Below are 24,771 nucleotides of genomic sequence, written 5' to 3'. Positions count from 1 at the left end.
TCTAAAAACATTTGTAGTAAGAGGAACTGCTCAACGCTAGCAAAGAGGAGAAATAGTAAAGAAACGTTAGAGTTTAACATCCCTTCGATAACCTGGCCATTACTGACAAAGAGTTAAATCGGAAAAGGCGATAATGGGGCAAGAAGCCGGCCTTACGTTTCTTGAAAGAGCTTATTGTCTTATAAGAAAACTATAGAAAATTTGAAACAACATTAACGACCGAGGTATTGTACTTAATTAGTAAGTGTATCTACTGCGCAGCGAGGGCAACAACAAAATTTCCCGGATACTTAACGAGTAGTAGCTACAAAAAAATGCTTCAAATGGCTTTAAGCACCATGGGACTTAATAGCTGAGGTCATCAGTCCCCTAGACTTAGAAGTAACTAACTAGACTAACTAACCTAAGGACATCACACACATCCATGCCCGAGGCAGGATTCGAAACTGCGACCGTAGCAGACGCGTGGTTGCGGACTGAAACGCCTAGAACCGCTCGACCATATCGGCCGGCAGCTACAAAAGAAGCGATAGTTATGCAGTATGGGTAGTGTCCGTAAGTTCTTCGTCAATGAAGATATTGAATCGAGTATGATTTTTCAAAATGGAACTGTTAAGTTTCCTTTTGCAACATACTGTGAATTTTTTTATTGAAATATGCTCTACGAGTATATGTCCATGACAAACTGTTAACAGTTTTACTGACATATACGGATTTTCTCTCCTATGGGTCTTACGGCGCACATTTTCCCTCGCGTTTGGGGAGATATTTGCAGTTTCGATTTGCAGCTTGTAGCTGGAGTCAGGTCAAACAAATCCTGCTCATCACGTCTCTCATACGACGCCCACCATTGGCAGAAAGCGTCGCTTTATTTCCCATTACAAACAAAACTATCCTCAATGCGGAATTTTAGATGCCCATGCGACCGAGTGGTCCCAAATTAGTCTAATGCGATATTCCTGTTATCGATGCGTACTAACAGGACCAGTAAAGCACGAGGAATAACCAACCAGTACTGACTCGAGCAGCGGCTGAGTAGCGGTTCCGCGCCGTGGTGGCAGTCAGCGCGCGTAAGAGCGCTGCTGCACTACTGATTTCTTTTCGTGCTTTACTGGTCCGGTTAGTACGCATCGATAACGGGAATATCGCATAGACTAATTTGGGACTACTCGGTCGCATGGGCATCTAAAATTCCACATTGGTGATCGTTTTGTTTGTAACGGCAAACAAAGTGAAGCTTTCCATCGACGCTGGGCGTCGCGTGAGAGATCTGTTGAGCAGAATGTGTCTGGACTGGCTCCAGCTAAACGTTACAAAAAAGAAAAAATTGCAAATATCTGTCAAGTCAAAAACTAGAGAAAATGCGCGTGACGACTCTTAGGAGAGACGCCCTGTATATATCGATCTTTTTTTAAATAAATTGTTTCGACTTCATGTGTTTTGAAAATCATTTGGTTGAAGAACGGGATGTTTGTTCTACTGACAACCTACCCTCCGCCCATATGGGGCGAGGGGGGATGAAACAATAATAAAAAAAAAACTAGCAGTGTCCACTTTTCGTGCATATGTTTCCATCTTCACTTGTGGAGAATTTCCCCATGTGCTGCAAACAAAACGACTTGGGTACTTAAAATACACTATTGGCCCGAATGTAACCGGATCCGTGATTTTGAAGGAGGAAAAAGAGAAAAATTTGGTGGAGAAAAATTTGTCACTTTACCGATTTAAGAGCATGTTGACAATATGGTCACTCGCAATCACATTTTTTATACTGTCATGTAGGTAAATTACTCAGAAATACCAGCCTTCTAATCAGTGATAACTTCACTGCAAATATCATCACTGTCACATGGGAGCCATCAGAAATTTATTCTGCGGGAAGTGGGGGGGGGGGGGGCTAAAAGTTTCAACTTTTAATGTAAATGAGTTCGTAAGTTGAGAAACTTGTGGTACAAGAACTAAATTTTATAGGTGACACAAAAAACCTTTTTATATCCCAGAGAATTGGTGGCTAAACACTCATTAAATAAATAAAAATCCCCCACTCCAGATTCTTCTCGAGAGAAATAAGTGCCCCCTTTTGCAGCCTCCCCTCCCACTCTGCTTGTGGATGCCTATTAGTTATTAATATTTTCGTGATTCGTTTCCCAAGAGTAAGCTGTCCTCGTTACCATCCAGGGCGTCTGACATGCACTACTACTTAAACTCTTTGCTGACAGAATCTGCACATGCTCTACGCCATGAGGAGGGAATCTGGTTAGCACGTTAAGTTGACTGACGAATTTTTAACCTTCTCAGATTGAATGATTGCACGATTCCCTTCTAAAGGACAATCGGAATAACGTTTTCGGGGACGATCTTTAAATAGCTTATTTAGGACGACATCAAGCACTCGCCTTTCTAAAGTTACTTCGTCAGCTACAACTGCTACGTCTTTCTTCAATACGGCAACTGTTTTCTCTACTTCAGGTGTGAGGTTTTCGTAAGGCATCCAACATTAGCATACAGCTCTTAACTAAGCAGTGCACCATGGCTGCTATCCCAAACAGTAACTTGCCGGTCCATCAGTAATTTTATTTCTATGGGCAACGACTCCCAGATCCCGTAGACAAATATTCCTTGGGCAAACGTTTACGATTCTGTACATTGCATTTGGAGTAGGGGGGAGGGGGGAACACTTCTCACAGTAATTTAGTGTTTTTCGCTTCGAGGTTTTTTTAATGCTATACTTTGTAGTCCAGTGGCGTATTGGTGGTCATGTCACAAAAGGCAAGCGTACCGCTGCCGTACTTGAATTACGTGCCTATGGAAGTTCACAAGTTTCTCGGTAAAATGTGTCCGTTCTTGTGAAGTACTTGGTCGGATAGACACACACATTCTATGCATACACCTGCGGCACCAACTGATCCTTCCACGGAATTCTGTCTGTGGTGTGTTTAAGGTCTTCGTATCTTTCCAAGGCCGGTAACTGTATTATTTGTCGAGAGATGCTTTACCCACAAAGTGAAGACATTTTTATTTTTATTCGTTTATTTAACCTGATCTGGTTAGGGCCATCAGGCATTCTCTTACATCGGCCCAGGGTTTCACACATACTGTATCTATTGTATAATAGTTACATAAGAAATAACAATATGATAACTAGTATTAAAACGATTTGTGTGTCTGAAGTGGCAGTGTGAGTAAATTATACTATGAACTAAAAAAAGTTAACACTGCCATTACTTGTACTACTGCAGCTGCTGCCACTAACAGTGATAATAGTAGTAGTAATAATAATAATAATAATAATAATAATAATAATAGTGATGTTAATAACAATAAAGATAGTGGCATGTAAAGATGGGTTTATAGGTTTACAAAAAAGATGTTTTATGACACAGACGATTCTGGGAAAAGCAAATTAAAGGAGATTGCTTCCGCTAAAAATACTGGGAAATGAAGAACATCAGGTTGGAAAGAGGGATGTACAACGCAAAACGAATAACTACGAGTCTGAAATTGACATCATAACTGCGCCGAATTAAGAAGTTTGTTCATGATTTTCTTTCAACTTTGCAAGTCATTGGTGGAGACTAAATTTTACTCTTTAGTTAGAGGAAAACTGTCCTGTCTTGTGTAAAATAATGGGACTCTGAACACGATGAGAGTAATTAATGAAATGAAACGTCAACAATCGAAGACAGTACATTTTTACATCATATACACGATTAAGTTTCAGACAGTAACCATACTGTCGCCCCATTTCGAATTAAGGAAGGAGCACAGTATTTGAAGTTTGTGTGGCACGGAAATTTGCCGGTGTTTATAGGTTCGTGCGTCTCCACATTTACATATACAGGGTGTTTCCGTAAAAGATGTAGCAAGACATAGAGAATGCTCCACTGAACAACTTTAGATAGGGAACCTGGGGTCAGAGAAGCCAGCTTAAGGAGATATGGAAGTAAAATTGTCTACCGCTTTGTCTAGCATTAACGCTTTCCAGCTTATTTAAAACTAACATGCGTACAAGTTTACACGTACTGTGCTGTTTATTTACATGCACATTCTTTATTTCCTGCAAAGAAACCTGATTACCATGAAGTAATGATGCAGGTTTTATTTACTTTACTTGCCCATAAGGTTGCTCCGTTGTATCGTATTTGCGTTGTCCTATGACAGAACGTGCTATGAATCAACGTCAGACGCATTCATTACTCGGCGCTGTACCGAGACGTACGGTACAATACGATGGAGCAGTACCGGTGGAGTACTTCCTAGTCGCTGGATTGGAAGGAGAGGTCCTATTCCATGCGAGGTCACCTGACCTGAATCCCGTTGATTGTTTCCTATGGGGACATCTAAAGTCACTTGTTTATGAGACGCCAGTGGATACGGAGACAGACTTAATTGCCAGAATTGTACCTCCCTGTGATGTGATTAGTTACACACCAGGGATATTTGCCACGCTGCCGATGTCATGCTTGCCGTGACCTTGATGGCCGTCAGTTTCAGCACATTTTGTAAGATGCGGTACAAATGGTAAATTCATTGTGTCAATGATGGTATTTGCAGTTAATTAACGTAAATGAAAAGTATACAGTAATATGATTTTATTGCCTTTATCTCCTTAAAAAGTTGGCTTCTTCGACCCGATTCTCCACCTCAAATTGTTCAGTGGGGCGTCCTTTATGTCCTGTTAAATTTTTGCTCGCTCTTACGGAAACATCCTGTATATTGTACAAGCCACCATACGATGCATTACGTAGGGTACGTTTATCACTGCTAGGCATTCCCTTTTCTGTTCCACTCGCGAATGACGCCAGAGAAAAACAGCTCTCCATAATGTGTCTATCCGTAAGTAAAGTAGTGATCGATCCGAATACTGTTTTGAACGCCACAGGCCTTTACAAGGGACGATGTTGTTGGAGGTAGAGCTGTTGATAAAATATCGATATCGTTTTACAAAAAAATTTCTATATGTAACGGCGATATTTTTTCCACCGATATATCGATATTGAAATGGTAATACCGAGTACGGATTTTTTTTATATTATATTTTTTTCGCAATTTTAGATAAATATTTGAAATTATTCTTTTGAAATTGTGGTAGAACATAATTTCACTTTCACTGTGTGGAGTCTCCTAATTTTTTAACGCATCTAGTGTGCTATTACTTCACATCGGCATACTTCAAAAACAGTTGCTGAAATTGATGAACAAAACTCTAAATGACAAGAACGGTGTTTGCGGTGGGCGGACACGTGTGAGGGACATGCTGACGCAATCGGCGCTCGGCGTTACCAACAGAAACCGCAACGTTTAACTTCGCCAAGCAATTTTGACACTACGACTGCTAGTTCTCTGGCGTTTGCAGGAATGAAAAAAACAGGAAGTCGACATGAAATATTCCAGACAGATCCGATATGTGACGAAACTGAACGACGGGCCCATCGACACCTTTTATTGTGCGACTTACATGCTGTTACCGTGGTTAACAAAATGGTTATCGCCAACCACGAACGTGCATCGTTTTCCTTTCAGTTCTTGCTCTAAGGGAGATAAACAGGCTGCTAGCTTGTTGATGTACGGAATACCTAATAATAAATCAATACTTAAATATACAGTTCTAAAACTGGCAGTATATGTACAATGTGCAGCCGATATATTTTTGGTCGGCTCGTCGATATTTATCCCGGTGGTATATCGATAATATTTTCGATATATCAAGGGTCGATAACGCTATTTTTTAAAATATCTATATATTTGATTCCTGATATTTTTAAAAATATCAACAGTCCTAGTTGGAGGTGTTTGCCATTGCCGTCGTCCGACCACTGAACTGACTTACCCAGCCAGCTACAGGGGGACCACATATTTTGTGTATATACAGCACAAGAACAGTGCTATCACATATATCTAGGCCACACCTGACAATCACTTGTCTCCAGTGAAAACTCGCCTTCGAGAACAAAGTAGTGGATTATATTAGTTCGCATAGTATCTGTGAACCTATTTCGTATGCTCAGAGCTTCACCAACAACCTGCAGTCTGGCACCCTAATTTTTCCTGAGGAAAAGTGTGTTTATAGGAAGATACCAGATGGCGTAGACAAAATTTCCAGTCGATATGATGGATGGCAACTAGCTCGAAATGTAGAAAAATGTAAGTGAATGCAGCCAAATAGAAGAAACAATCCAGTGAATTTCGCATAGAGCATTAGTAGCGTGCTGCTGGACACTATCACGTCGACTAAATATCTAGGCGTAACTATGCAGAGCGATATGAAATGGAGCGGGCATGTGAGGACTGTATACTGAGGTGTCAAAAGGCATGGAATTACTATATACACGTATACAGATGGCGGTAGTATCGGGTACAGAAGTAACAAAGGACAGTGCATTGGCGGAGCTGTCATTTGTACCCAGGTGAGTCACTTGAAAAGGTTTCGGACGTGAATATGGCCGAATGGCGTGAAATAAACAGATTTTGAACGCGGAATGATAGTTGGAGTTAGATGCATGGGACATTCCATTTCGGCAATCGTTAGGCAATTCAATATTCCGAGATAAAGTGTCAAGAGTGTGCCGAGAGTACAAAATTTCAGGCATTCCTCTCACGACGGTCAACACAGTGGCCGATGCCCCTCAGTTAACGACCGAGAGCAGCGGTGTTTGGGTAGAGCTGTCAGTGCTAACGACAAGCAACACAGTGTGAAATAACCACAGAAATTAAAGTGGGTCGTAGTTATCGATTAGGAATTAGGGCAATACGGCGAAGCTTGGCGTTAATGGGTTACGGCAGCAGACGACCGACGCTAGTGCCTTCCTAACGGCACATCACCTGCAGCGTCTATCCTGGGCTCGTGACCGTATCGGCTGAACAGTGCACGACTGGAAAACCGGGGCCTATTCAGACGAGTCCCGTTTCAGTTGGTAACAGCTGATGGTAGGTTCGACTGTGGCGCAGACCCCACGAAGACATGGACCGAAGTTGTAAAGAGGGCAGTGTGCAAGATGTTGGTGGCCCCATAATGGTGTGGGTTGTGTTTACATGGGATGAACTGGGTACTCCAATTCATGGACTTCATTTTCGCGAACAGCAGTGGAGTTTTTATGGATGATAATGCGCCATGTCACCAGGTCACAACTGTTCGCGATTGGTTTGAAGAACATTCTGGACAGTTCGAGTGAATGGTTTGGCCACCCAGATCATCCGACGTGAATCGCATCAAACATTAATCGGACGTAACCGAGAGGTGAATTCGTGCACAACGTCCTGCACCGGCAACACTTTCGCAATTACACCGGCAACACTTCCGCTATTACGGACGGCTATAGAGGCAGGATGGGTCAATATTTCTGGAGGGGACTTCCAACGACTTGTTGAGTCCATAAGACGTGAAGCTGTTGCACTATGCTGGAAAAAAATAATCCTATACGATATGAGGTATCCCATGACTTTGGTCGTCTCAGTCGAATAGTCGACCTGGGTAAGTTGGTATAATTTCAGCAAAGTGTGGTTCATCTGGAAGGGCACCGCATATAGAACACTAATCAAGTTCATTCGTGAGTATTGCTCGAGTGTCTGGGATCCGCACAGGTCAGATTAGAGGAGGACATCTAAGCAAATCAGAGGAAGACTGCTAGATTTGTTACCAGCGGGTTCGAACAACACCCAGGTATAACGGCGATGCTTCCGGAACTGAAACAGGATACACTGGAGGAAAGGCGACGTTCTTTTCGACGAATACTATCGACAAAAGCTGACTGCAGAACTATTCTGCTGTCACCAAATACATTTCACATACGGACCTCGAAAATAAGATAAGAGAAATTAGGGCTCGTACCGAGGCTTATAGACCGCAGTTTTTGCCTCGCTGTATTTGCAAGTGGAATACCTAAGGTAATGAGTAGTGGTTGTACTAGGTACCCTCCGCCGTGCACCGTAAAGTGGCTTGCAGTGTGTGTGTGTGTGTGTGTGTGTGTGTGTGTGTGTGTGTGTGTGTGTGTGTGTGTGTGTACATGTAGAGTACGGTAGTTGTAGAGAAGCAAAGTGCGCGTTTAGCAGCGAGCGCGTCCCTCGCTGCCGGCAGGTGACGGCGGGCCAGCAGCTGCAGCTGTCGGACCTGAAGGGCTACCTGGGCGAGTACGCGGCGTCAGCGTCGCAGTCGCAGACCATCAACTTCACGCAGCAGAGCCTGCAGCAGCGCGCGGCCGCCTCGCGGGCGCCACTGCGGCCCGGGCCGCCGCAGGGCGCGCGCCCGCCGCCGCCCGAGTACAAGGCCGTGCCGCCCGCGCTGGCCCAGCAGCAGCCGCCGCAGCAGCAGCAGCGCTTCGCCATGCGCCGCCCGCCGCACCAGCCCATGCCGCCGTCCGGTGAGTCCCGCTGCTGTGCGACTCCCCGTACTACTGCAGTCTACATCCACTCGAACCTGCTTACTCTATTCGAGCCTTCAGTCTTTACCCCCCCTCCCACACACACACACACACAGGTCTCCACTATCAAAATGACGATTGCTTTTACTCGAGTTGTGCCTCAAATTTATTTTATTGCCCACTTCTGTTTACTACCTCCTCATTAGTTACTCGATTTACCAATCTAGTCTTAATCATTCTTTTGTAGTACCACATTTCAAAAGCTCATATTCTTTTCCCATCTGGACCACTTGTCATCCACATTTCACTTCCATCCGATGCTACATTCTGTACAAATACCTCGAAAAAGTACTTGCAGACGTTTAAGTGTATATTTGACGTTAACAAATTTCTCTTTTTGAGAAACACTTTTCTTGGCATTGCCAGAGTGCACCTTGTCTTCTCTACCTCAGGCATCGTCAGTTACTTTGCCGTCCAAATAGCTAAACTCATCTACAACTTTTACTGTCTCATTTCCTAATCTGATTCCCTCACAACATCTGATTTAATTCGAGTACATTCCATTACATTGTTGATATTCACCTTATAATCTCTTTCCAACTCACTGTCCCTTCCATTCAACTGCTCTTTCAAGTTCTTTCCTGACTCTTACAGAATTACAATGCCATCAACGAACCTTAAAAATTTTATATCTCTTCCATTAACTTTAAATCCCTTTCCAATTTTCTCCTTCGTTTCCTTTACTTCTTGCTCACCACGAAGATTGAATAACACCAGAGATAGGTTACAACCCTATCTCTACCCCTCCTCAATTACTGCTTCCCTTTCGTGTCCTTCAACACTTATAATTGCAGCCTCATTTCTGTACCAATTCCAAATAAACGATGGCCCGCCATTTCTTACCCCTACTACCTTTGGAATTTCAGAGTGTGCTTTCCAGCTTTCTTTAAATCTACAAATACTGTAAATGTAGCTTCACCTTCCTTAATCCCGTATTCTTAGATAAGTCGTAGGGTTACTATTGCCTCGTGTGTTCCTACATTTTTCCAGAATGCAGACTGGTTGTCTCTAGATTCAGCTTTTACTAGTTTTCCATTCTTATGTAAATAATTCTTGTCAGTGTTTTGCAACTGTGACTTATTAAACTTTGCTATATTAAAAATACTGAAACATGCCTCTCTAGCCAAAGTCGCAGACATGGACTTGTGCTGTGGCACTGTACTCACAGGTGCCACTATTTTTAAAGTCTGGACACAGTTGTCTGACCTTTCCTAAATACATTATTGTAGGCCCATAGACTAACCACAGATGTCCATCCTGGTGGTGGGATGAACTGCATCACTAGTATTTGGCCAGCAAGAGAGCGAAACGTGTGTTTTACAGTTCCCAATCACTGGGTTTTGAACTAATCTTTCGATTTAAATTCCGAACCCTCCACAGTTTCTCGTGGAGCGAAGGCGTATGGTATGTATGATCTGTTTCGTCAATTGAGGACACTAAACTCGGTAGTTCCCTCAGTGGATAGATGAACAGCCTGTGGCAGCACCAGAGTTCACTCTTTCCCTTTTGTCATTGTAATACAACACAAACACAGCACTATACTACACGTATATACAGTACAGTCACTTACACTCAATGTGTATACGTACTATACAGTGTTCACTCATATTGCGTTGGAAATTTGCCAATATGCAGAAAGAAGAAAACCTTTCTAGTCAGGCTGCTGGAAATTCCACTTTCAGTCTTCCTACAGACTATGCCAGACAACTTTACTAATATTAAAACTATACATGGAATCTTACTGCTACTGCAAAGCGGTTTTTACATGGCCTACAGATGGACTCGATGTAATGTGACAGATATTCAGGTGGTAACCCACCTTTACCAAACCCTCTCAACATGCACTGATGTGCTGTTTTCCATGTTTGTTCTCAGTTGTGATATTACACTTGCAGTCTAGATACGTAAATTTTCTCGTCAGTGATATTCCGTGGGAGGAAATTGTACACTATGACATTCAAGAACCTTGGAGTGTGCAAAAGGTGTCATATGTAGCCAAAAGGTGCTCAATTGTCGAATTGATTGTGTTGATTTAGGGACCACCAAATATTTGAACTGCCCCAGATAGTGATTTCTTGTTGGAAAACAAGCTCCTCTTCCTGCTCCTATGTTTCAAGTTGACACCTTATGTTTCCAGATGTCAGGGTATGTGAGTCCTGTTACAGTTGGGGAAAAAACCACTCACTTTACACATAGTGCAAAACACATTACTTTTGAGCTGTCTCATTCAGTCTCTATGACAGCTCATGCCTTTTCAGAATTCTATATCTAGAAATTGTTGCTTCTTGAGCTGTAACTGCAATCTTCATTCAGCAATAGTCATTAACACACACTTGGCGTACTGACTGCAGTTTGAATGGAATCTACTGCAATCCAGTCTGCGGAAACCTCCTCACAGGTTTTGTTGACAAATGCAACTTTTAGCTCATCGTATCCAGTGATTTCTGTTGCATCTGTTGGGAACTTCCCTATCCCCTCTTGGCATACCTTCACTTGGGCTTCACCTCCTTTCGTGTCCTTTCGTTTACATCCTCTATTGCAAAACCGTTAATTTCACCTTTCCAATGGGGTTACAGCAGGAGCACAACATCTAAGTTGCTATAAATTTGTCTGTCAGACCACTAAATTTCTCTCTCCATGCATATTTGAAAGCACACAATCTGCACTTTTGTGAACTAGATAACTTTTGCGGGTGTAACACCTTACCTATTAAATCACAGCTTTTTTGACACTGCATTTATGTGTAACAGCCCATTATTAAAAAGGAGCAAGAATAGTAATCACTTGCAGATGCTGCACCTATCACCAATAAATTTCTTGCACAAAGGTCAGTTTAAACTAGGAACAACAAACTATTAGAAGAGGAACTAAAAGCAGTTCTGAGCTATGCTGAGGATGCAATAACTACATGATGTTTCTACCAATGCTGTCTCCCTGGAGACAACAATTCAGTCTGCATGACAACAAGAAAAACAACTACTATTTATATATTTTCTTCTAGGCGGCGTATTCAATCAGATATTAATATTACAAAGGTTCCTTTGTGAGAAGATGCTTATACCTTATATATGTATTGGTCAAAATGTAGCTGGTTGGAGTTTTTCTGTAATCTGCTGATTGGATTGTATTGTATTGTGAACTTAAAGGTATGGCTGCTTCTACTGTATTTAACTGTACACTGTATGAAATGGGACATCATAGGAATTACCTGGCATATGATGAAAGAAATGTGACCAAATGGAGAGCTGGCTTTGGAACATTTACGATAAATCAGTTATAGGGTTACCAAGACATTAAAAAGAAATCTGAGATACAATACCAAGAATAGTTTTGAAAATAAATAGACGTCACATGCTTCTGGATATCCAGGGACTGAACTGAAAAGCAGCTCAGCTACAAGAAACCCCAAATTCCTCTAATGGGTCATATTAAGAGTCAAATCCCCTACAAAACTTGTATCTCTCCACTTTGGCTAGATCGAGAACAGTAATATCAAACTTTCATACAGTATCATCACAAATGGTCAGTGTAAACCACATAACAGTTAATAGTTAACAATTAAGCAGATGGGTAGACCTGTACAACACAGTGAATTTGTTAAACAATATTCTCTCATGCTCCCCCCCCCCCTCTGCCCCCCAACCATATATAAGAGTTATGCTTCAAGTAATCTAAGGAGATACAATGCATGTATCACGAATGTAAGAAAGAGGTGGGTATAGTCCTCCTTGAAAAATATCACACCATATTCCATGAAGAACATTGTGAAGCTGCAGAAAATCTTTCTGACAGTTGACAGATCAAAATTTGAACATACCTTCATTTAGTCAGCGTTACAGGAATGTACTGATGTGTCACATTATACAGTGAAGGCATATGTCTGAGACTGAAGAGAATAAGCAGAAATATTAGACACTATTAAACGAATTAAGAAAGCAATTCTCAGTTTACTCAGAGCTTGTTAGTGGTATCCTATAAGGAATGTTATCAGGAGGAGAAAGTGTTAAACTTGCTGGCATTGCACAGGTATGTACCAAACTTACACGCCAATTAATGAACTGACACAGTGAAGAGGCAAATACAAACCATGTTGCTGAGCTGCACGCAATAATACGTGACTAACAACACTCTCTCTGCTTCATCTCAGGTCCGATGATGCGACCACAGATGGTGGGAGGTGGCTACCTGCAGCAGCAGCAGGCCATGGCAGGCCTCGGTGTCGGTGTCGGGGTGGGGGTGGGAGTGGGTCTGGGTGTGGGGCCGCACCGCTACGGTGGCCCGCAGGCCCAGGGGGCGCCACCACCACAGCAGCAGCGCCAGCAGCGGCCGCCCAACGTCAGCGTTGGGCCCGACACGGGGCTCGGGGCCCGCCAGGACTGGAGGCACCTCCTTGTCTCACAGCAGCAGAGCGCTGTCTTCAGGAATGGAGCCGGCTCGGCTGCTGCTTTCCAGCAGCAGCAGCAACAGCACTTGCACCAGGGTATGTTTGACTTCTACATTTGCCTAATTATGACTGTTAATCATTTCTTGTGTGTGTGCATTACTGATTGTAACCTTAGTGATCTGTTTCGAACCTCTTCAGTCTCATTAAAATCCATCAATCTGATCTTCTTCCAGTAATTTGTAAGTTATACAGACAGCTAATAAACGATATAACACAAAACAACTGACTTTTCTTTCTTCAATTCATTCATATTTATTATTACGAAACAGTTCAGATAGTCACCTTGTTATTATTATGATCTAGATTTCACAACAGCGATTAATAAGTTACATATTCTACAAGTGATTTGACAAAATTTTCATGCAGAACTGACATAGAAGTTGGACTGTCTGACATACATCTTCACTTTTTGAATACCAGCCATTGATGCATATTTATAGATCCATATATTACAGAAATTACAAAAACAGTAAAATATTTAGCTATTATATTTTGGATTTTTAACACAAGAGACTAGGAAAAAAGGAAAGGTATGGAGATACAATAGGAATGAAATAAATTATTTATCCAAAATCTGTACAGTTATAAATGGCAAAATGCTAGGTACTGTTTTATCTGAGGGAAGTTTTAATGTAAAAAGGTATTCCCAAAGAGTACGAAGAATTACATATATAGTGATGTTTTCTCATTGGTATAATAACAAAGTAACAGGTGATTTCAGTAAATGTATACAATTTTAGAAACAGAAAAATCAGTACTGTAAAATTGTAAACTAGATTTTGGTAAGAATTGCACTAAAAATTGGAACATTCTGGAAAATGAACATTATAAGTATGACTAAATTTGAAAAATCCAGTATTTGGAGAAAGTATAATGTTTGCTTGAAAGAGGACACTGAATGGTTCCAAATAAGCTATGTCAATCTTAAAACAAAAATTTTTTAGCAGGGTAGAATTCTGACCTGCACCTAGTTTACTGATATCATAAATTATGAATATATCCTTAAATAAAATAATATGAACCAAAAAAATATGAACTAAATACCGGCTGATCAAAAAGTCAGTATAAATTTGAAAACCAGATAAATCACAGAATAATGTAGATAGAGAGGTACAAATTGACACACATGCTTGGAATGACATGGGGTTTTATTAGAACCAAAAAAATACAAAGTTCAAAAAATGTCCAACAGATGGCGCTTCATGTGATCAGAATAGCAATAATTAGCATAACAAAGTAAGACAAAGCAAAGATGATGTTCTTTACAGAAAATGCTCAATATTTCCACCATCATTCCTCAACAATAGTTGCAGTCGAGGAATAATGTTGTGAACAGCACTGTAAAGCATGTCCAGAGTTATGGTGAGGCATTGGCGTCGGATGTTGTCTTTCAGCATCCCTAGAGATGTTGGTCGATCACGATACACTTGCGACTTCAGGTAACCCCAGAGCCAATAATCGCACGGACTGAGGTCTGGGGACATGGGAGGCCAAGCATGATGAAAGTGGTGGCTGAGCACACGATCATCACCAAATGACGTGCGCAAGAGAGCAAGAGATCTTCTTTCACGCGTCTAGCAATACTCCCCCCCCCCCCCCCCCCCCCCCCAATAAAACCCCATGTCATTCCAAGCATGTGTGACAGGTTTTACCTCTCTATCTACATCATTCTGTGGTTTATTAAGTTTTCAAATTTATACTGACTTTTTGATCACCCGGATATTAGTGCCACCAGTAGTCAGTAAGTTATATTGTGAGTAATAAAGTTCAGCATGATACAATTTGAATAAGAATTAGTTATTTCAGGTAATTATGGTGTATGCTCTGCTAACAAATCAGAAAATGGGAAAAATAATATTGGCATCAGGAGTGATACAAGAACAAGTAGAAAAACCACAGCTTGCTCTATTGCACAGTCATAGTTGTCTTATAAAATAAGCAGTTTTGGTCACTTTTCTAAACTTCTAGAAAATTTCCCCTCTCTGCAGACTAGATGTCCATAAAGCAAAATTTACCCTTAAGAAGTTATTAGCTTTTACTTGTCTTATGGCTGAAATTAAATATCACACCTTATTAGTTGCCGAAGTACATACATACATACTAAACTAAGACTATAAAATGATTAATTTTTGGGATTGCATCTCTCTTTCTCCATGCTCACTGCCTCATTTCTCATTGCTGTTTAGCTCAGTTAGGTTAGATGTTTCTGCCAGGTCTTACAGCTCCCATCCATATCTCCTTGCCTTTGTGAGTCCACTCAAGGCTGATCTTGACAATATTTTAGCATCACTGGGAAATAAAAATTGGAGCTTTTCATTTAATTGTTTTTTCAGTGTTATAGTGAAAGCTAATTGGATCTGTCATGTCACCACTCATTTTAAGTAAGTTTACTTGCTTGCTATACACAACAATGATTTTGCTTATGGGCCCCATTTCATGGTAAAAATTAATAGTGCAAGTCAATTTTTGTTAATAATTTGTTGAAAGAATTAAAATTTTACGTGACAGGTGTAGCTTTCATTTCTGAGATTTGCCACTTCCTGTTACTTTGCACTGAATGCCACAACATTTAGACTAAAACTTCCCCACTTACTAAAACAAGTTGACTTGCATAATGTTCGATCATAATTCTCAAATAACTGATGTGTCACTAACTGGATGTGTAATTTATTTTCGTTATAATTCTGCAGGGTCCTTCAGTATGGCTCAGATGCAGCAGCAGCAGCAGCAGCAGCAGCTCGTAGCATCTAGGAACCAGGGCATGCCGACGTTGCAGCAGATGATGTCGCAACAGCAGCAGATGGGCATGCCCCCAGGACCAGGCCCTGGTCAGGTGAGTGCTACATTTATGGTACCATACAGTGCTGGCATTGCTTACTTGTCTTTTTGTCAGATAAGACACCCTGGAGTTTCCAGTACCATATTAATATCTCCTCCTCCCACACTTTAATATGCCAGTTGTTGGCTCTACTTACACTTTCATCCTATGGGAAATGAATTTGTTACAATTATGGCATCTGTCCGCTGTGATTTCTATTTCTGTGCCAATCTTTGCATATCTGAGTAGCACTTGCTCCCTTTATCGTCAATTATCTGAAATATTTCTTCCTCAAATTAACAATATTATGAAAAGGAAAGTTGCTACTCACCATATAGCGGAGATGCTGATTGGCAAATAGGCACAACAAAAAGTGCAAATAGGCACAACAAAAAGACTCGCACAATTAAAGCTTTCAGTCTTGAGGCCTTCGTCAACAATAGACCACACACACACACACACACACACACACACACACACACACACACACACACACAGGTGGACACTGAAGTTCTGCAAGTTAGACAGAGGTCAGGCGAGAGAATGGGAGGGGGGTGGGTGGAAGCAGCGGAAAAGGAGAGAGAGAAATAAAAGAACTGGGAGTGATGGCACTATGACGGCTGTGTAGTGCTGGAATGGGAACAGGGAAGGGGCTGGATGGGTGAGGACAAAGAGTAACTTAGGTTGAAGCCAGGAGGGTTACGGGAACTGCAGGGAAGCACAGGTGGGAACTTTCCCTGCAGTATGTCCTATGTTTCTGTAACCCTCCTGACCTCAACCATAGTTAGTCATTGTCCTCACCCATTCAGCCCCTTCCCTGTTCCTATTCCAGCACTACACAGCCGTCATTCCATCACCACACCCAGTCTTTTTTATTGCTCTGCTTTTCTGCTACTTCCTCCCCCCCCCCCCTACCCACCTCTCCCCTGCTCACAGTCTAACCTGCAGCACTTCCCTGTCTGCCAACCCCACCATACTATCCCTCCCCCTTCCCTCCCCAGCCTCATCCTTACCCCCACTCAGTCACCACTCTCATCACGCGATGGTGCTGCTGCTCCCAATGCAGTTTCAGTTGCCAGTTGCGTGAGACTGCAGTTTTGTGTGTGTGTGTGTGTGTGTGTGTGTGTGTGTGTGTGTGTGTGTGTGTGTGTGTGTGTGTGAGAGAGAGAGAGAGAGAGAGAGAGAGATCTATTGTTGACAAAGGCGTTAACGGCTGAAAGCTTTAATTGTGAGAGCCTTCTTGTTGCACCTATCTACAACTCAGCATCTCTGCTCTATGGTGAGTAGCAACTTTCCTTTTCATAATATTGTAACATTCCATCCTGGATTTTCCATTGTTTGGCTTCCTCAAATTAAGTTCTTTATTTGATACTAGTATCAGAAGTGCTTTCTTGGTGACCAGCAAAATTGGCTGGAAGGGTTACAGTTTATTGTTACTCTTTAAGATAAGGCATTAATTGTATGTAGGCTAACAACTGAACATGATGCCACTCTTGAACCAATGTAAATAAAAGCTGAGTGTTATTTGCATTCTGTTTCAGATGTCAATGAACCTGCAGATGTCACAGTCACTATCTGCGAGTGGAGTGCCCCCTCACCATACTTCCCCTCACCTCCCCCCGTACGTCAGCAGCCCAGTGCTACAGCAGCACCCCACCACCACCCCAGTGAGCTCTGCTTCAAACTCACAGCCCCCACCAGACTTCAGTCTCGAGTTCCTCGAACAGTTGCCGTCAGGAGATTCGAGTCAGTTTTCAGCCGCAGAACTTCTTAATTCCCTCGATGCAGGGTCGTCGTTTAATTTTCAAGATATATTATAGGAATGGTTTTAGGTGCTCTGTGCACCGTAATGCGGCAGCATTTTCTAGAGTGTGACTGTGTTGAGTTCTGAGTCCAGGTCCTTCACTTGGTGGACAATCTTAGTGAATCACAGACATACAGCAGTTACCAAATAAATAAGATGCAGTAAGGGTGATCATTAGAAAATAGTTAAAGTGACCTGTCAGACGGAGGATTTAGAAGAGGAGTGGTACTGAGCGGTTAGGATATCGAGAGCTGAACATGACATTAACATTCCAGTATTTGTTCTGTCAAGAGAGTCTAGTTTGGTTTGACTGTTGTACGAGTACTCATCTCGTAAAGTGTAGAATGTAACGAGGGACACATTTAGGAAATACATTGGACAATCGGTGAATTCACTTTTAGTTATGGCTGTGTGTATCTGTAAGAAACAACAGTGTGGTATAGTGGAACACTGATATTTGTGATCTAGACCTGCAAGTCTGTTGTGAGCAGAAATTCAACATTGTGTCCTATTACAGTGCACGTACACTAGCTATCAAATATTGTAATTTTATTTATGTGATTCAAATGAACATTTCTCATATGAGCAGCTGGGGCAAACACAGATAACTGTAACCTCAAATATACAGATACAAACACAACATCCTGAGCTTAAAACCCTGGCTAAACCTCAGATATAAACTTAAGAAACAGTGTTGCTGTTTTTCTGTTTTTATGCTGATTGCACAATGTTGCCCACTTATACATACTTGTGTTCTCTTGCCAGTGCTTTCCATTGTTTTTGTTGTAGTTAAATTCATTTATATTGTATCAAACAACTCAAATAATTTTTTACCCAGTTTAAATTGCCATGAAATATTTAATGTTTATTGAACAGCAATGCTTTCACGAAACACTGCAACCATGATGTGGTAAATCATTAAATATTTAAGAGATATTTTCAGTGTGTAATTATATCTTTAAAATATGTTAATTCCTGTCTCAGTTGCTTCATTTGCAATAATTTTTTGTTCATGGTGTTTAATATGCACAAGCTGCATCAGGATGTAAAGTGTTTATCAGACAACTTGTGGCAGATGCAAGGAAGTATTCATGTGATGCAGTGCAGCTACCTCAGGCTTGTGAATGCTGTTGAAGTGGAGTTGGGACCACCTCCAACCACCGAAGCTCTCATTCTAGTATGGGATCAACCTTCAATCATAATCTTTACTAACAGATCAATTAAAACTTCATTAAATGTTGACAGACAAAAAGGAATCAGTATTTTTGTTAACAATTTTTGCTGTTTATTTTAAGGGCTTGCAAGTAGAAGTTTATAAGACATTGATAGGGATATAAAGAACATATTATATATACTTATAATATCGTAATGTATATAATTTAAAATGATCCAGAGAAAAAAAATTGTTGATATTATAATAATTGTTGTTCTTTTTGAAGTTAGTGATACAGAATGAACATAACTGTATGGGAATGGAATCATTCCTGACAAGTTTCAAGCTGAGCCTGAAGTAGAGTAGGTACTGGTTGAGGTACAGTCAAGCCACAACACCAGTAGTTTGCCATGTAATAGGCTCACACCAAGAGAATGGGTTCAGTATTAGGTAATATGCTTCTGAAAAGGTGTCAGGTTTCTTACAGCGAGTTATTTTCAATGTAAGTGATGAGGGAGGCTGTGAATGAAACAGTTACTTTTAGGTGGCTCCCTCTTCCCCATAAGGTCATTAGGATCTTCGTAATTTTGAGACTGCAATCTAGAGGATTTCTGTAGCTTTTTTAGGTGTAACTTTGAGGCAATAGAAAATTATTATGTGTGTTTGCCATGACACTGTTTATCAGTTTTGTTCAATGTTTTAGTATTGGGCATATATTGCATTGTTATTGTTTTTTGAGGAAAAGTAAATAGAGGAACAAACGTTTTAAAATTACAATGAGGTCAATAAAGAGAAGCCTTTCTAAAGTTAGTGGTTAGAATTTCCAGTGCTATGGAAAGTTAATAGTTCATTTTAACATTAACTTTGCTAGAAATTATCTTATTCAGACTTTTTTTGTTTCTATGTCTGGTAATAACATTAGTATCTTATATGCAATGCAAATTTTCATATGAAGTAGAGATTTAAACCTGGAGGTTTCAGTAATAAGGGACTTAGTTTCCAAATTTTTTTTAGGTTTGATAAGCATCTTGGATGTAAACAATATTCCATTATTCCATCATCTGAAGACAACTAACAATAAAATTTTGAAGGCATTTGAAATGGACAGGAGAGACACCGATTCATTAAAGAAGAGGGGGAAGAAACATTTTAATTTGTATAATTCTCCTGATGATTTCTTCTCCATTTATTCTTGAAGTTTTCCAGGTACATTTATAATGTGTTGTATTTTAAATTCTCAGTATCTTTTAAGAAACAGCCAGTGTAGTCCAATTCTGCTTAATCAGAATGCATTTGTGTCAGTTCATTTGATGTCCTGCCCTTTTTCAGTTACTAGATTACAGTTTCTAAGTGCACAGTCATTCCAGTGTGGATGTAGTTGTGGTCATAGTTGTTTCATTTACAGAGGATTATTGTAACTGGGTGTCGCCATTACACATTATTAGCCATATATTACTAAGTTCAAATATTTTCAGAATGATTTTGACAGCAAAAGTATGGTTATTATTCCAGCTGAAGTTGACAAATGTTTTGGTTTGACTGTACATCAACCACATTTCTGGTATATTGATACTCAATATGTTGCTACAGGAAAACACCAAATCTTTTTAACATTTTGATGAGACAAAGAGGAGAAAAAGTGTTCTATGAGGAAACACAGTTTTCACATCTCAGACTTTATATATGAATGTACAGTTTTATGCAGTGTTGTACTAAGGTGATATCTGCGTGTGAATGTGTGCAGCTGTGCCCTGTAGAAAATTGTATCAATCTGTCAAAAGGGCACCCGCTTCTCTTGCCAAATGTGTCAAGTACTGTATGTATACTTTTATGATTATTTCAAATGTCTACAAGATAGTGTTTTGTATTTGTTCTGTATTAAGTTTCCATGCAAAATTATACAAACGTTATATTATTATATAATATATATACAAGTTTATCTAAATTGATTATTTTATATTTTTTATTTCATTCTGATCCTAAGAAGTTCTTTCTCATTCCAGTGCACAGTTCAGTATGATCACAGTTAAAAAGTAGTGTCAGATGAGGTTGTTACCATGCTCAAATATACATAAATAAATATGGGAATTGTGTGTGGTGGTTACTACAACAATTAACTATCCAAGTATGGTATATACATCTTGTTTCCAGCACCACATATACCTGCATTATTCTTGCCCTCTTTTTTTAAAAGCAAAATAAATTCTGAGATGAGTAACGTCTTGTGTTCATGATAAACAAGTGGCATTGGAAGTCAGACTGCCATCCATTTGTGATTGTCTTACAGATGAACATGATTGGGCAGGTTTGCATTTTTCATTATTTAGTTATTGCATCACCATTAATAATTAACAACAGTAAGAAATATGACACATACACAGAAACATGGAATTTGTGAATGGTTACTGTATTATACAGACTATAAGATGCTATGGACCCTAAGACTCCTTAATTTTTAAGCAACTTTTTAACAAAATGACATTTTTACCATTTTATTACTAGGCTGCAAAGCCAGACTAAAAAAATTCTTAGTTTATAAAACCACACTGACCCTTAAAATCCTTGAAAATCGTCATTTGCACTTTCATCATCTTCTCCTTCCTCCTCGTCATCACCATTGTCCTCTTCATATATAAGATGGTCTTCACTGCCATCGAGAGTGTTATTTATGCTGCACTTCTTGAAAGATTTAACAATAATGTCTTCTCCCACTCTAGACCACAACTGTTTTATCCACTGACACACTTGTTTGATTGTAGGTCACTTAAAGCTCCCTTCAATGTGAATCAGTGTGAATTCATGTTGGGTTTCATCCATCATCAATTTGTTCCATTCCTCTCTCATATACACTTTACATGGTTTATTTATTGAGACATCGAGAGGTTGTACTTGTGAAGTAAGTCCTCCCAGATAAACAGCAACCTTTGTATTTCCCGGTCTCAATTTCCCTTTCACATAACTTTTCAAATGACTCCTAACATAAGAAGAGAACTCTTCTTCAATAAAGCACATTTCTTTCTCTCCTTCACTCTGTTGATCCATAATTTCATACAAGCCTTATCCCCCAACTCCTTGTCATGTATGTGCACAACAACACCTGGTGGTATTTTAGATGGTTTTGGCATTGCTTTGTGCTTGAAAATGATCATTGGATTAAGTTTAGTACCATCAGCACAACATGAAAGGACAACAGCGTGGTGCATTTTCTGAGATATTTTGGTTTTGGTTCGCAAGCTAAGTCAGTGACGCTTCATAAACCTGTAGCACCAGCCAACTCCACCCTTAAAGTCTGTTAAGTCTCACTGCAGCACTAACTTATGAGCATGTATTTGAATCAATTTTGTATTAATTCCAATGCCATTTTGTCGGTGTCCTTGAATCCATTTCAATACACCATCTTCTAGTTTTGGCCAAATTGCATTCAGTCCTCTATTTGCACAATTAGTCTTCTCACTTTTTTGCAGTTCTTCTTTACTAGCCTGCCAATTGTGAATGGTTTTTTTCAATTGGTGGAGGGCCAAAATGCTGCTCAGCTGCACTGTTTCCATGCTCTACAGCATATGCTATTACTTTCAGTTTATAGCCTGCATCATTTGAATGCCTTTTATTTTTTTCCATTGCAAAACTAGCTATTAACAAAAATATTTTACTATTACCTATAACACAACTCACTTTAAATTCAAGTTTACTGGCATTGTAAACCACAATGACACATCACAGGCTAGACAATGTTCTGGGTTTGAGATGGTGGGGCAGGAGGGAGACAGTGTTAGCAGACTTGTGGATCCCTGCAACTCATGTTCGTCACATTGGTGCACTGCTGCTGCCTGTTGAATCCAGTATTGTCAGATAAAGGTTTCCTGTGGCATCAAATATATGGCCATTTTTGAGGCTGGCAGAAATTTTAAATCAAACACTGGACATTTATATATTAATTTCAAGTATCAAACAAAACTGAATTTTGGAGGTAATTTTTTGAAGAAAAACGTGCATCTTATAGTCCATAAAATAAGGTACCTGGTCACACTGGTGAAGCAGGGAGGGCTTAGGAGAGGAAGGTAGATTAGGGTGTAACATGCAATTGACTATGAAGTTATTAGAGACTGAGTAAGAACAGGGGAAAATTGTTGGGCAAGGTGGGGTAGGGATGAATTGGTAGGCAAGATAGAGAGAGGCAGCTGGTTCTCAACAACTAACCATTAAAACTGCAAATGCATTTCAAGTTTTCATAATTCTCAAAATTTTATATTATACAGGGTGTTACAAAAGGTACAGCCAAACTTTCAGGAAACATTCCTCACACACAAATAAAGAAAAGATGTTATGTGGACACGTGTCCGGAAACGCTTAATTTCCATGTTAGAGCTCATTTTAGTTTCGTCAGTATGTACTGTATTTCCTCGATTCACTGCCATGATTTCATACGGGATACTCTACCTGTGCTGCTAGAACATGTGCCTTTACAAGTACGACACAACATGTGGTTCATGCACGAAGGAGCTCCTGCACATTTCAGTCGAAGTGTTCGTACGCTTCTCAACAACAGATTCGGTGACTGATGGATTGGTAGAGGCGGACCAATTCCATGGCCTCCATGCTCTCCTGACCTCATCCCTCTTGACTTTCATTTATGGGGGCATTTGAAAGCTCTTGTCTACACAATCCCGGTACCAAATGTAGAGACTCTTCGTGCTCGTATTGTGGACGGCTGTGATACAATACGCCATTCTCCAGGGCTGCATCAGCGCATCAGGGATTCCATGCGACGGAGGGTGGATGCTTGTATCCTCGCTAACGGAGGACATTTTGAACATTTCCTGTAACAAAGTCTTTGAAGTCACGCTGGTACGTTCTGTTGCTGTGTGTTTCCATTCCATGATTAATGTGATTTGAAGAGAAGTAATAAAATGTGCACTAACATGGAAAGTAAGCGTTTCCGGACACATGTCCACATAACATATTTTCTTTCTTTGTGTGTGAGGAATGTTTCCTGAAAGTTTGGGTGTACCTTTTTGTAACACCCTGTATATAAGATAAAGCTGATTTCAATCTGTCACAGTCTTACATCCATCTCAGCATATTTCATATATCAATACAAAATTATGTGGTTACTGGCACTAAAAATTACTACAAGGGCCATAAACAAAATCTTTTATTACAAATGATGACCACACCTAGAAAAATACTGCCTCATGATTGATTAACTGTATGTGCATCAAGAATTCCATTGTAAGACTCTTTCCTCATCAGTTCACCAGTATTATATTTTTAGATTTGAGGATGAAATGTACATACCATGAATGAAAGCACATAAAATAAGATAACTGGTTAAATATTTTATTTTATTCTACACATTGATTTCCTTTCCACATTTCTAATTACTGATATGCATCTAAACCCTAACAGTGGACACAACATGGATGGCTCGTTCCTATGCCAACCTTTTCATGGGTCGCTTGGAGGGGGCTTTCCTAGGATCCATTTGTCTTCAACCACTGGTTGGTTTGATGACATTTTACCATATGGATCATGGTGAGACTGGCCTGTTAAAATTCCTGAAATCTCTGAATACCTTATCCCAATTAAATTTCACATGGTCCTATTCTGAATCCCATGCCACACACTTCTGTCCACATAAATCCTACCAACAAACATCATTACTTCGGTGATTCTTCAAGCTTTCCTGGCGAATATGTTGTAATTAGTCTTCGCAGGTTTAGCCGCCGGATCGTCAGCAAATTCCACGATATTTCCTTGGAGCAACTGTCCGACATCTTCATGTGGTTCAACCTAGCTGGTGGCTAGGTACGACTGACAGTATCCGCATGTTGATGCCGTTTTTAGAACAGGCACCCAAAGAATGCGCAAGTGCGAAACTCACACATGCGCAATGATTTGCAGATAGGTGGTGCTATATTCAAACTCCCTCTGCCGAAAATTGCAGAGCGGCTCTCCTGTGTGTGCGCTGTACACTGAATTTGCAAACAGTGCAACCAGACATACTCACCAACGGCCGTACTAGACCAATGTTATGACGGGTCTGTTATCGAAGAATCTTGATTTTCGCGTCATGATTTAATAGGAGCCAATGCAGGGTTCCAGGCTCAGTTGAAATCCAGCATCCTGTCAGTGAGA

At 40.4% G+C, this 24,771-nt stretch overlaps 1 protein-coding gene across 1 annotated transcript; it reads left to right on the top strand.

The window, feature by feature from the left end:
* The first annotated feature begins 8,320 nt into the window (after nucleotides 1-8,320).
* Nucleotides 8,321-20,581, top strand: LOC124709031 (neurogenic protein mastermind-like). The gene is made up of 4 exons (XM_047240677.1): nucleotides 8,321-8,357; nucleotides 12,565-12,897; nucleotides 15,552-15,694; nucleotides 17,221-20,581. The coding sequence occupies exons 1-4, from the start codon at nucleotides 8,321-8,323 to the stop codon at nucleotides 17,497-17,499; spliced, it is 792 nt and encodes a 263-aa protein (XP_047096633.1). The 3' UTR covers nucleotides 17,500-20,581.
* Nucleotides 20,582-24,771: the final 4,190 nt, after the last annotated feature.

The sequence above is a fragment of the Schistocerca piceifrons genome, chromosome 7, assembly GCF_021461385.2.
Source record: "Schistocerca piceifrons isolate TAMUIC-IGC-003096 chromosome 7, iqSchPice1.1, whole genome shotgun sequence".
NCBI lineage: Eukaryota > Metazoa > Arthropoda > Insecta > Orthoptera > Acrididae > Schistocerca > Schistocerca piceifrons.
The sequence above is the reverse complement of the archived record's forward strand: the minus strand, read 5'-3'. Positions and strand labels throughout refer to the sequence as shown.

Coding starts and splice junctions, on each gene's coding strand:
- LOC124709031 (XM_047240677.1), top strand. CDS start 8,321: ATGCGCCGCCCGCCGCACCAGCCCATGCCGCCGTCCG. Junction 8,358..12,564: donor CCAGCCCATGCCGCCGTCCG/GTGAGTCCCGCT, acceptor GCTTCATCTCAG/GTCCGATGATGCGACCACAG. Junction 15,695..17,220: donor CAGGACCAGGCCCTGGTCAG/GTGAGTGCTACA, acceptor ATTCTGTTTCAG/ATGTCAATGAACCTGCAGAT.